The 12,491-nt window shown below is 45.2% G+C and overlaps 1 protein-coding gene across 1 annotated transcript in view; it reads left to right on the forward strand.

Annotated features, from left to right (window-relative positions):
- Positions 1-12,491, forward strand: part of FRMD1 (FERM domain containing 1) — a 574,048-nt gene that overhangs the window by 215,085 nt on the left and 346,472 nt on the right. Inside the window, exon 5 of the mRNA XM_085611901.1 lies at positions 1,919-2,105. Coding sequence (XP_085468027.1) covers positions 1,919-2,105 — 187 coding nt within the window. The remainder of the gene's footprint in view (positions 1-1,918; positions 2,106-12,491) is intronic.

Raw genomic sequence — 12,491 nt, forward strand, 5'->3', positions numbered from 1 at the left:
GTAACAGTCACTGTTCTATATTAGGGATGTATCTTTTGTACTGCAGTAACACAAGGATCTTTGTGGCAAAAGCAGTAATCCACTCAGCTATCCATACAAAATACAGGTTTGTGATCTGCACAGAAGTGTTTTTTGCAGCAGGCACATTAACCCTCTGTGCTACTTTATGTCACTAGACAAAACTCCGGTCTCTCTCTCTCTAACAGTAACATTAATCACAAGAGTTAAGTTGACATTTTATTGCTGCTTGAAAGCTACATTCATAAGGAGCTCTGCAGTAGGTGTTTTGAATTTGGAAGTCAGCGCCCCCTCCCCACGTCAGCGCCCAGTGTGGCTGCACCAGCAGCACTGCCCTAAACCCAGACCTATGACAGAGATCTCTTCGATTCGTCACCAACTTGTTGAGTCTAAAGACACATGTAGATGTATGAAGAAGAAATCCGAAAGGGTTGAATTTTCCGAAGTATTTATTCTAGAAGCATACAAAGGCCCACACGGAACGGCAGAAACGGCCTTCCTCCACAGTTGTCTGGAATCAAGCACCAGTTTCATTCCAGACATCAAGTGGAATGGAAAAAAAGGTTCCAAGTTCCCTAAGGGCAAATTATGAAATAAACAAAGCACAATACAACAGGCTTGTTATCCTCACCCGCCCTTTTTTGCTGGTTGAGTAGTTCTGCCCGTCTGTAAGGGCATCTTTTAGGGCATGTAAAGAGGCCTATCCCTTACTGCCAATCGCCAATGGTACAACTAAGGGCCAGATTCCGATGTCGTGCCGACCGGAGTCCATCCAACTTCGGTTTGGAAATGAAACCAAATGACCTCCTGCCGTCAGTTCCAGCCCAGGAAGTAGGATCCTGTACTTACAATGGGAGCATACATTCTGAATGGAATGCATTCTCTCATTGCAAAAAGCAGAGGTGCAGTTCATCCCTGCACCCTGTGGCAGGCACCTCAAGGTGCCTGCCACCTGGTTCAGGTATCAACAGGGGGGCACCATGTGTGCCCCCTAGTCTGCCATTCGGTGGCCTTGCACACAAAGGGTCCCTGCTTGGGTCCCCCAAAGACAGATTCCAATGCCTTTCTGTGTCGGAAAGGCTGGCACAGAAAGGCAGTGCGAATCTGCCATTGTAATCCTTCGTCCGTAAAAAGCCGGCAGAGGGATTACTGCAGGGTTTCCGAATGGCAGACGGGCCATTCGGAAAACCACTTCAGATAACCTTCTGACAGACCCCATCGACATGGGTCGGTCGGAAGGCAATCCAACCAGACTATTACGATGCAGGCTGGAGGGCTCCAACCGACGGTCGGAGCCATTCCAGCCCGCATCGTAATCGGGCCCTAAGTGTTTGTTACCAGCTTCTAGCAGTTATGCCTCAACCTCAGTTCTTAGTGTTACAGTAAGTCTTTGTCCAGAGCCAATGGTGCTGAAGAGAAGAGGCCATGTGCCACAGGTGACAGGTCCTGCTGATAAGGTTCCCAATACCTTAAGCCATCCATCAAGCAGGACACAGATAGTGTTGGCAAGTGCCAGGCCTAGACCGAGAAATGGATATGACAAAACTGTCCATTCTTCAGTCAGTGCACACTTTTGGGATATGCTTTGCTGTCTCTTTGCACAATAAATGAAATTAATTGGTGAATAATATCCTCCTTTCCAATCAATGGCTGGACTCCTCACAGGGACAGTGAAAATGCAGTCCTCATCTTTTAAATCTCTTTTATCGCAAGTCGTGCAGGTCTCTTCTGTCATTTAATTTAATCAGTTGCTGTGCTCAATTAGCTGAAGTGCTTTTTGGGAAAAAATTAATATTTAAACCTGCAATATCGTTAAATTGTTTTTCAGGCTAATTTTGCAGAAGAGGAATAAAAGATATAGTAAGTAACTGTGAGGTTTGTGTTTTTTCTCCAACAATAGTGACAAAGCAGCAAGACACTTGTACTACTGCCACCTCAAGGAACAAGTGCTGAGATCCCAGTGCACGCAGAAGGAGGAAGTGTACTTCCTGTTGGCGGCGTACAGGCTGCAGGCTGACTTTGGTGATTTTAAAAAGAATGAGCCCGATGGGAAGTATTTCGAGCCCCAAGCATACTTCCCACAGTGGGTAAGAAAGACCGATACATGCTTCTGTTCCATAATTCAATGAAGATTCTTAAAACAAAGCCTGTCCTGTAATCCTTGCAGTTTCAGTATGGTGTGTTTTAAACTTTAGAATGTTAACAAATAGCAGTGGTGTCACTAGGGTTGGTGTCACCAGGTGCGGGTAACTCATGGTGTCACTCCCTCACGACTTACCTCAAGGACCTCCTCCACTCTGAGTCCGCCAGTGGACACAGTTGGCAAATAACGGGACCATACAGAATCCTTAGTAACGTTTGTAAATGTAGGTCCTATATTTACAAAGGCCATAGAAGAAAAATTGAATTCAACAAGGTCGGAGGTAAAAGACTGTAATAAGTTATGAACTAAGAACTACATAGAAAAATGATGCCTCCACCTAAAGTAAGAACCTGGTGCGGTCACACCGGTTGCACCGCCCTAGAGCTGGCCCTTCTCAAGGGTCCTGTGATCTCAGTGACAGGGTCACTGTTGTTCTAGGGTGTGCTGCTTCATAGGCCTGCCCTCAAGACTGGAGTTGAACTTCAGTATGAATAGTGGTGGACAAGCCTTGAAAGTTAACCTACACTTGTCATGCTAGGGTCCACCTGCTGGTGCTACGACACCGGGGCTTCTAATGTCTTGCGAAGCCTTCTAAGGTCTAGCATGAGATACTGCTCTCTCAGGAGAGTGGTCTGGTGGACTGGTTATTAAGGCTGAACCTGGTTCCCCAGTTCCAAATTCAGCAGCTTTGGCCATAGTGCCACATCCTCTCCCCCACTGAACACCATACTGTCCCACTGAGAAAAAATCAGACTGCCTTCAACTACAACCCAATTAAACACCTGGATGCGGCTCAATTTAAATTACACACTGGGCAAAAGCAATATGTGGCCTACATTTACAAAACAAAAGTGACAGCATCCTGGAAAAAACAAACAATCATAGGGGATGCAAAATGTTACAAACCATGTGAAATGTAAGCAGGAACAACATGGTTACCTTAACGCTTTTACACTCACTCTTCAGAAATCAGTGAGTGCTTTTGTCTGAAAAGTTAAGGACATGACTACAGGGCCCTGAATGGACCCATTTCAATGGCCATTGCTTATATCCTTACAAAACGTAAGCAGTATGGTAAAAAAAGACAACATCCCTAGATGCAGAGCAGCAGTACAAATTTTGTTTCTCAATCCTCACATTGCAGTACCTCTAGGATTGGTGCACTAGTTCCAAGCCCAGGGAAAACAAAGCCAAGACAACAAAAATAGCGCTTCATTGGCAAACTCTGTAAAAGTGGCGCTAATGTGTTTGGGTGTGAATAAAATAAATCTGGCCAGTTTGCTACCACTCTGTCTTACGTTATTTAGGTATTTATTTTTCATATTTTTAAACTTTTATTCCCGATGCTGCACTTTGGAATTAAATGTCAGAAAAATACGACATTGATTTCCAACAAAAGTGATTTTCTTTTTTGAATCCATTTCACAGGGGTGCAAATAAAAGAAAGGAGAGGAAAGAGAGTGAGAACCCCGTCTTGCAGGCAGCCACTGTTTTCAGTAAGAGTTAGACTCAGAGAAGATCTGCCGTGCTAGCAGGCGAGACTGAGGCCTGAAGTTATTTGCAAGAAGAGATACACACAGTATAACACCCTTAGAGGTACAGACACGAGCGGAGATCTGCCTCCTCCAAGAGAAGGCACTTCCTGGGTTAAAGGTCACTTTTTTGGAGATGGATAATTAATTAAAGCGACTGCAGCAACATCACCAGATCACGGACCTGGGTTGAAAAATGCAAATTGGGTCAGGACATTTCTGTAATTTCCATCATTTTGAGTGACCCTTGTCAAGTGTGTAGCGCCTAGTATCTGGAGTGAGCTTTAAACTGAGAGTTTTAACAATGCGACAGAGACCCTGGTGTTAAAGCGCCTCGGGTCCGAGCCACAGTCCTGCATCCGGGGCCTCTGGGCAGGTCCAGCCAGCATGTACACAGAGGCAGAGCTGCTGTGCCTGAAAGTCGTCTCTTCGCACTGCAGGCCTCCTGAGTCCCAACCGCTCAAAAGATGGGCCCACAACTCTCGAAGACGTGGTGATCAGTGATCAGAGAGGCAGTGATCAGAGAGACAGGCAGGCAGGCCACCTCGCTACGCACTGCCTCCGCCCTCCGCCCTGCGCCCTGCTCAAGAAGTCAAAGTCACATAAGTGAAAAGTCGACACTCCCAACAACACACACAGCACAGGCAGCATAAGCATAACCGGTCCGCAGCGTCCGCTTGACCACCGTGACCTGACCCATGATGACCATTATTATTGCATCGCACAGCGCACAAGCAGGCAGCATAACCGCTTGACCACCACCTACCACCACCTGACCCATGACCTAATCAATTGGTGCTGGTCTGCCGGAGAAACTCACCTGCTGAGTTGGTGGCAGACAGGGGGGGGGGCTACGTCAGCCGGCGGCTAGCCTTGAGGCTCCTTGGAATAGAATTAAATTATGGCGGCCCAGAAACGGGGGGTCAACCTCTGCTCCGACCTCCTCGTGATGCCAGTCACGCGCACTTTTAGGGCCCAATGCGCATGCGGGATTCCCGGATTCAGAATGACATCACTGCACCCGGGCCTAGAGTCTCTAGTAATGACGCCACTGCCGAGACACGCAGACGCGGCGAAGGAGGAGACAGTGCGCACTGCACACAGGCACCTCCTCCTCCTGAAAGGTTAGGTTGCGTTGCGTTGCTCTGCACTACTGCACACACTGGTCCTTTGGTGTCACCCCGTGTGAGGGTGTCACCCGGTGCGGTCCGCACCCCCCGCACCCCCATAGTGACGCCGCTGACAAATAGCCTGCTAGGGGAATGTACATGTATATGCAAAGCTACCAAGTTTTCCATGAAATCAAGCATGACATTTACATGTTTTCAGAATACTCATTTCCGACATTTCACTGCCATATTATGAACGACCCTTCACTACACTGCAGTTTTGTCTTATAGTGATATATGGTACAGAAAAGATTATTTTGCAATGATTTGTCTAGAAATGGTCTTACAACATTCACAATGTCTCACATTCTTATTTAGGGTTGATCCAGCAGCGTACTATCAACAACTGATACTCACCTTGGGCCCATAAACACACACACTGTCAAGTAAACCGCTGGACTGGGTTTTATATGTTTCACAATATTCAGGATTAGTCTAAATACCTTTACTAACCCTTCACAGATCAAAAAGTTATTTCCTCTGGTCGATGGACCATTAGTTGAACTAATTGATGGTGATAATGACATAAAACTAACTTGCCTGTACTTTAATTAAAATGAAATAACCAAAAACTCCTTTAAGATTTAAAAAACTTTATCTAAATTTTAGAGCATGTGAACCACTTCAAAAATACAGTACAGTCGCCTTCACTCATTAGGAGAGAAAATTCAATTAATTATTCATCAAGCACATACTTCGGGCTCATGCAATGACCTATGCACAGAAAGGGAGAGGACATAGAGAAAAGAACATCTGGAAAAACACAAAATAATAATTACCAAGAATGGTGTGAAGACCAACCTCCTGGCCAAAGGGCTGGGAAGGGTCCCCCGGGATAGTTCAGGCGACAAAGAATTCAGGACAGGATTCAGGACAGGATAGTTGACCTCTCTAGAACCGACGATTGCCCCGCAACCCTCTCTGACACTCTCTTCCTCCTCGAGATTCTTCCTCGATCTTCTTATCTAACCCCAATTAAATTAGGATAGAAAGTTCTGCATTCGGTTTCTTCAACAGCATCTCACAGCGTCTCTCTCAGCATCAGCATCACCCACTACACCGACAGCATCTCCGCTCTCTTCATCTCTCAGGCTCTTGTGCTAACGAACTAACTAAAGTTACCTTAATTATACCTTTCGTTCTGGAAGTTCCACCCACCAAAGTTTCAATATCGTAAAAATTTGAAATCTAATTGGTCAGGCAAGGGGGGGATGATCATCACACCATGTTTACATGCCATCTAAATCAGTCTAGTCATTGTTCATAATCAATCCCCTTAATTTTTATTCACAAATTTTATTTCCCACCCGCATTCACATTACATTTGCAACATTGGTTAAAACTTCAACATGTACAAACATTCCGTTGAACATTTCACCGTTCGTTCTCAGGCCAAATCACTCTGCGACCTTGGCTGCTTTTCAAATTCAGTGTCATCGTTCCGGGTTCACTTTCAGTAGACATGCGCAGTTGTACAGTACAGTCACATGGCTCAGATTACGTCAGTTATACACGAGAGGCCCAAATGCGCACTAATAATAAAGTCAGAAAGACAAATGTTACTTTAAAAAATAAATGGTTTCCCTGTATACCACCCATCTCTACTCTATTCCCCTTTATTTATTTATACTTTCCCTGCATTAGCATTAGTATAATAGCTTATTTTCTCAGCAAAGCAGATACCGTACACGTGAGCCTTTAAGCCGCCATGTAAGTGCCTTCTGCTCATGCGCAAGAATTTCCCTTCAAGCATTAGCTCGTCATACTGCGTAGATGCAGTTGACACATGTGCAGTAAAGATTCCCTGTTTAAAGCGTTCTATTAGTCCTTCGTCCGTGATATTCGCATTAGTAAACACATAAGCAAGCTTCATTAACCCGCGTGTTTGTGTGGTGTGCATTAGTTTAACACAAAACAATCTTAATAACTTGTTATTAGGTTAAAGGAGCGGATTGCGTCCGAGCAAGTCTCTTTTCTATGAGTCCTTGCTCCATCAGGGTCACCGACCCCACTTCCCTTCTCCAACATGATAATCATGGATTTGTAAAGGGGTAGGTTTCTAATACTCAAGGAATAACAGTTGTTAAGAGATCGAACTTTGAGAGCATTTGTGTCTCCTGCCCTGAACCTCCACCCGCCCATTTTCCCCGATCCTCACTGCCCCTCCTGCTGGCACTTTCTGCCTGCTCAGTGTATGTACAAAAATGTCACAGGTTTTCTGCCATGAATCGAGAAATACCACATGGAAAAGAACCTGGTATATTTGGGCCCATGTGGTTATTCTGCATTCCAAGGAGAAACTCATGATCACTGGATTTTGGTGTGGGGATCTTGGTTTAAATTGGGGAATCTGGCCTCTCGGTATCCCCGCACCAAAAACCGGTAGCCTTGTAATGAGGGCTTAAGTTGAATTGTGAATCCTTGTCCTGGGCTTCTTAATGTTCCTTCCAGATGGATGCTACTGTCAATTCTAGATGCAGTTGAGTCTCCTCCTCTACCTCTTCATTTCCCAACTGAACTTGGGGGCATTTACACTATACCAACATTTTGCTGCCCTTGCCTTGGTTGGTGGGTGCATATTTTCAAAAGGCTCCAGAGAATAGGTTGTCTCTGCCGTGATTAGGGTTGTCACTCCGCTCAGGTTTCGCCTCGACAAAATCTCCTGAAAGACTTGCTCTCTCTCCAACTAAAGGGTACTACCTGTCCTCCCTTGCCATACACTACATATGACATGTTAGGAAAATAAATCTTTTTTGGCATTTTGCTTCAGAAAGTGGAGAAACTGTAAAGTGTGAATCACCATCCGCTGCCTTTAAGCCAAGAAGCTCCATACATTAACTGGAAGTCTTGCGATCTAGGATCTTGAAATTTACACCCATAGCTGATGTACTGAGGGAGAGGGATTCAGTGGCTGAATTTGATATAACAGTGTGTTTAGCACCTGCTGTGCTTTCTCATTTCACTCTCCTGTGATCATTGAATTTGGAAGTAACTACCTATGATAGAACCTATCTTCGTCATTTCTATGCCACAGTCAATGAATCACAGTAAATGTGTTGTAGGTATGTTCAGATGCCTCTGTGTTCCACATCCATCATAAATAGCAAAGTATCTAATTTAATTAAAGAGCTGGATTGGTAGATCTATTTTCCAAAATGGTAAACAATTCTAAGAAAATGTTGATAAGGTCATCGCTGATTAAATATGTCTCCTTTCCCCTGGAACAATCTCCCAGGCTTTCTGTAGCCATTCAGACATCATGGGCATTCAATCTGTTTCACTACAAAATCCCTTTGGGCCTTAAAAGCTTGTGAATATTATAGAAGCATACAAGTTTGAAAGCAATAATTTTTTAAAAAAAATACCCATAGATTAACATGCATAGATTTACGAAAGCTACCATTTTCTAATGATTTAATATCCACATAAGTTGCTTTCACATCATATGTTCAACATTACAGGTCATTTTATAGCACATTAACAGAAACTTCCAAGAAAAAGAGAGGGCTGCCCTAACCTTGATTTCCCATGCTAATTCCCATAGGAAATTTCTGTTGTCAATAAAGAACAAGCATTTGCAATGTAATAGGTCTCGCATTTACGAGAGTTTGGGCTACTGGCATTGTAAATGACGATGCCTTTTATTTATGTGTTGTTTTTAAAACAGATAAATAAAAGGCATTGTTATTTACAATGAGAATACCTTTAACGCTCGCAAATGCAAGCCCTATTGCATTGCAAATGCATTCGGGGCCCATGTTATAACATTTTGTAAAAATCATTAGGAGAGAGCGTGGCTTGCCTGCAACAGCAGGCAGGACACAGCTATTTGAGAAAATAGTGCTCGGAGGCTGTAATTAAAGTCTACCGAGTAACAACACATGTAACAGGATGTGTCGCCATGGGAGGTTACAAAATGAGACAAGGTGGTACTAAGGAGGGACTACTAGGCCTTTTGACCAATGAACAGCCACAGTTTACACCGGACAATGACACAAGCCAATAAAAAATATTGGTGGAGAGTGGGCGGAGCTTCAAGTCCCTATCTGAATACAGCATGCCTCGCAGAGCAGCGCATGCGCTGCCCAGGCTCGAACTAAGAAATGGCCGCATGAAATTACACCAAATTTGTTGAAAGGTTGGAACTTTACTCACAAAGCATGCTTTTTGTAATTTGGTGTAAATCGAGTCATGTGTACCACAATGTAGCCGCTCCCAGTGTGGTGTCGCTAGTGCTAGTGCAGTTTTAGTTTTGTGAGTGCAGGCATCTCACAAAAAGTGAAGGACTGGTCTCAAAATCGAGTCATGCCTTTGCAGGAAATGTACATCTAAAGAGGGGCTCTGGTTGGTCACTTAGGGGTTAAAAAATAGGTATATCTGGACGGATGGGCCATTGGGAGTCCCGTAGTGCAGAAATTTAAAAAAGTAGAGTCTTCTAATTGGCAGGGTGAGCTTTTTCTCCCATCAGCCATTTCAGTACTGCGAGAACAGTTCTAGTCCTGAGGTACAGAGAGATCTGATTGTCAGGCCGCAACCCAGATAAAAATGTTGCGGGTGTGATTGCAGGACTAAAAGTAGTATAAGGAGGCAGGTTCAGGATGCTCTGATACCCAGGTAATTGTGATGTAATATGTGAGGTCATAAGCAGTGCATTGAGGGGGTGCAAGTTATAGTTATATCAGCAAACTGCTAAATTTCTCTGGTTTTGTACAAATGACACCTGAGCCTAACTATAACGTCTCTATAACCTTTGTTTTTTTCAGTGAATTTCTAAGTTTTTTTAAATTTCATTTCCTAACTATAACATCCCTGTAACCTTTGTTTTTTTCAGTGAATTTCCAAGGTTTCTAAATGCGAATTCCTAATTATAACGTCCCTGTAACCATTGTTGTTTTCTGTGAATTTCTGTTTTTTTTAATTAGTAGTCACGCTTGCAGTGTGGTGGAGAAACGGGGCTGGGCCTCTGACAAGTTCTCAGGATCCCGCAGTGTAGGACTTACAGGAGGAACCAGGTGGGCTTCTTGGGCACCAAGGACCCTCAGGAGTAAAGTGGACTCATCCCCCAACCAGTAGTACAGCACGAGCCATGTTTGCAGAGTGGTGGAGAAAGGGGGCGTGGCCCCTGAAGACCTCTTAGCAGTCCCGCTGTGTGGGACTTATTGGAGATAACAAGACAGGTAGTTGGCCCTAAAGAAGATCCTTGGGGGCCAACTACCCCTCCTGTTACCTCCAGCATGTCCCACACAGTGGGATTGCTGAGAGGTTTTTGGTGGCCACGCCCCCTTTCTCCACCACTCTGCAAACACACCTCCTGGTGCACTACTAGTTATGGGATGAAGTCCCCTTGGCACTTGAGGGTCCTTGGGGGCCAACTAGCCCTCATGGTACCTCCAGTAAGACCTACACAACTGGATCGATGAAAGATCATCAGAGGCCATGCCCCCTTTCTCCACCACTCTGCAAACGTGCTCTAAGGTAACTATAATTGCACCCCTGCCATACACAGTTTTCTCATCAATAATTTTATTGCAAAGGTTGCAGTGATATTATCTATAATGTAGATGTCATAACTAAGGCTCCCAGTTTTCCGTTTTTACTGGTTTTTACAGATAAATACAGACAGAAAACAATGTGTTTCCTGTCTGTATTTATTTTTAAAAGTTCAAAAATATGGAAAATTGTGCTTCTTTTTGGCGACTCTCCATGCTGTTTTTCGTAATTTCCAGGACAACAGTTGAGCAGATAGACAGTATGGGAAGTTAAAATTAGGTTGAGATTTCCCTCAATGCAGGCGAATGTCAACATATATTTGAATTATAATGATGATGTTTACCTGTAGGTGTAGTGTTTTGCTACATTTGGCTGCTTGATTTGCTAAAACGCGATAGGCAGAAAAGTATGAGTGCATGTTTGTCAGTTAAATAAATGTGGAAATATATCATTTTAAGACTCCATATATTCACAAAACATAAAAGAAATAAGGATAAATACCAATAACATGGCCAAAAAATAAATATGGATAAATACAGAGAGAAATGTTAAAAAAAAAAATACCATAAAACCGGAAGCCGTAGTCAGAACTAATGTAATATGTAGGATAATTAGCAGTGCATGGCGAGGGAGTGAGTTATAGTTACCTTAGGAAACAAGTTATAGTTAACTTTAACTATGCCTGCTGAATTTTTATGGTGCTATGTGTTTAAAATCGGAACCTAACTATAATGTGCCTGCAACCTTTAGGTTTTTAGTGACTTTCTAAGGGTTTTTCAATTCTATTTCCCAACTATAATGTCCTTGTAACATTTGTTTTTTTTCTGTGAATTTCTAGGGTTTTTTAATGTATAGTACTTTAATCATTATTTAATTGCCATATGTTATTTCAACATGCCCCCTCCACCTAAAAAAATATACCCGGCCTCAGGGGATGTGTTCCCCAGGGCCCAAAGCGGCCCGAGATGGGGGCCCGCAGGTTGAGGCCAATCCCCCACTGCACCAACCCCTTGTGTGCAGCCAACCACATATTTCGTATCGCCTTTAGCCGTGCGCAGTAGGGGGTTGGCCACAGGTCCTGGTCTGTAGCTAGGCCCTGTGGCAAACCCCCGCAGGCAACCAACTTCTAGCACCACATGACCTTTGGTTATGCACTGTGGAGGGTTAGTCACACCCGGGAGCGCAGCCTCCCTTCCCTGGCTGATTTCAGCACCAGAGACCCCATGCCCCGGGGCTTGGCACAATTTGTGTGGGGGGGGCATGTGCCCCCCTCATCAGGCTAATTTTGGCCCAAGGAACCCCATCCCCTGGAGCCTGGCACTATATTTATGGGGTAGAGGGCACAGGGCACTCGTCCCCGGAGCAATTTCAGCATGGAGACCCCATCGCCTGGGGCCCGGCCACATTCCAAAAAGGGGGGGCACACAGCTCCCAGGCCGATTTTGGCCCCGGGACCCCATCCCCGGGGGCTCGTCCAACACCCAGGGCACCCACTGCTCTATGGTTGGAAGCCATAGGGGAATCCGCAAGGCCCCATGGCCCCATGATTTCAACTCGCTCCCCACCTCCAGCGGGAGCAGGCATTGCTCCCACCCGCAGGGAGCAGATAAAAATGCTCCTCTCCCTGGGCGGGGGCAATCTTTTCATCTGTTTTCCTGCCCGCTTCAGTGCGGGAAGGGAAATGGATAAATAGTCTGCTCCCAGCAGGCGGGAGCATTTTTCATGCTCCCGCCTGATGGGAGTGGACTTGGTGTTTGCTCCAGTGTGGCGGGAGTTTGAAATTTCTCCCAGCAAGCAAGAGTAAAGATAGGTTTCCCTGCCCGTGCCAGTGCGGGCAGGGAAACTGCTATATCCCATGGGTGGACAACCCGGTTCATAGCATGAGCAGGACCTGGGGGATGGGGTCCCCAGGGCCAAAATTGGTCCGAGGAGGGGGCCTCATGCCCTCCCTTCCCATTTGAATATTTGGCTGAGCCCCAGGGATGGGGTCCCCGGAGCCCAAATTGGCCTGGGGAAGGGGGATGCACAGCCCCCTCTCCCTTTTGATATTCAGCTGGGACCCAGGGGGATGGGGTCTCCGGGGTGGGAATCAGCCCAAGGAGGTGGGCCGTGTGCCCCTCCCCCTTATAATAAGGCTGG

Source organism: Triturus cristatus, chromosome 6, assembly GCF_964204655.1.
Source record: "Triturus cristatus chromosome 6, aTriCri1.1, whole genome shotgun sequence".
Taxonomy (NCBI): Eukaryota; Metazoa; Chordata; class Amphibia; order Caudata; family Salamandridae; genus Triturus; species Triturus cristatus.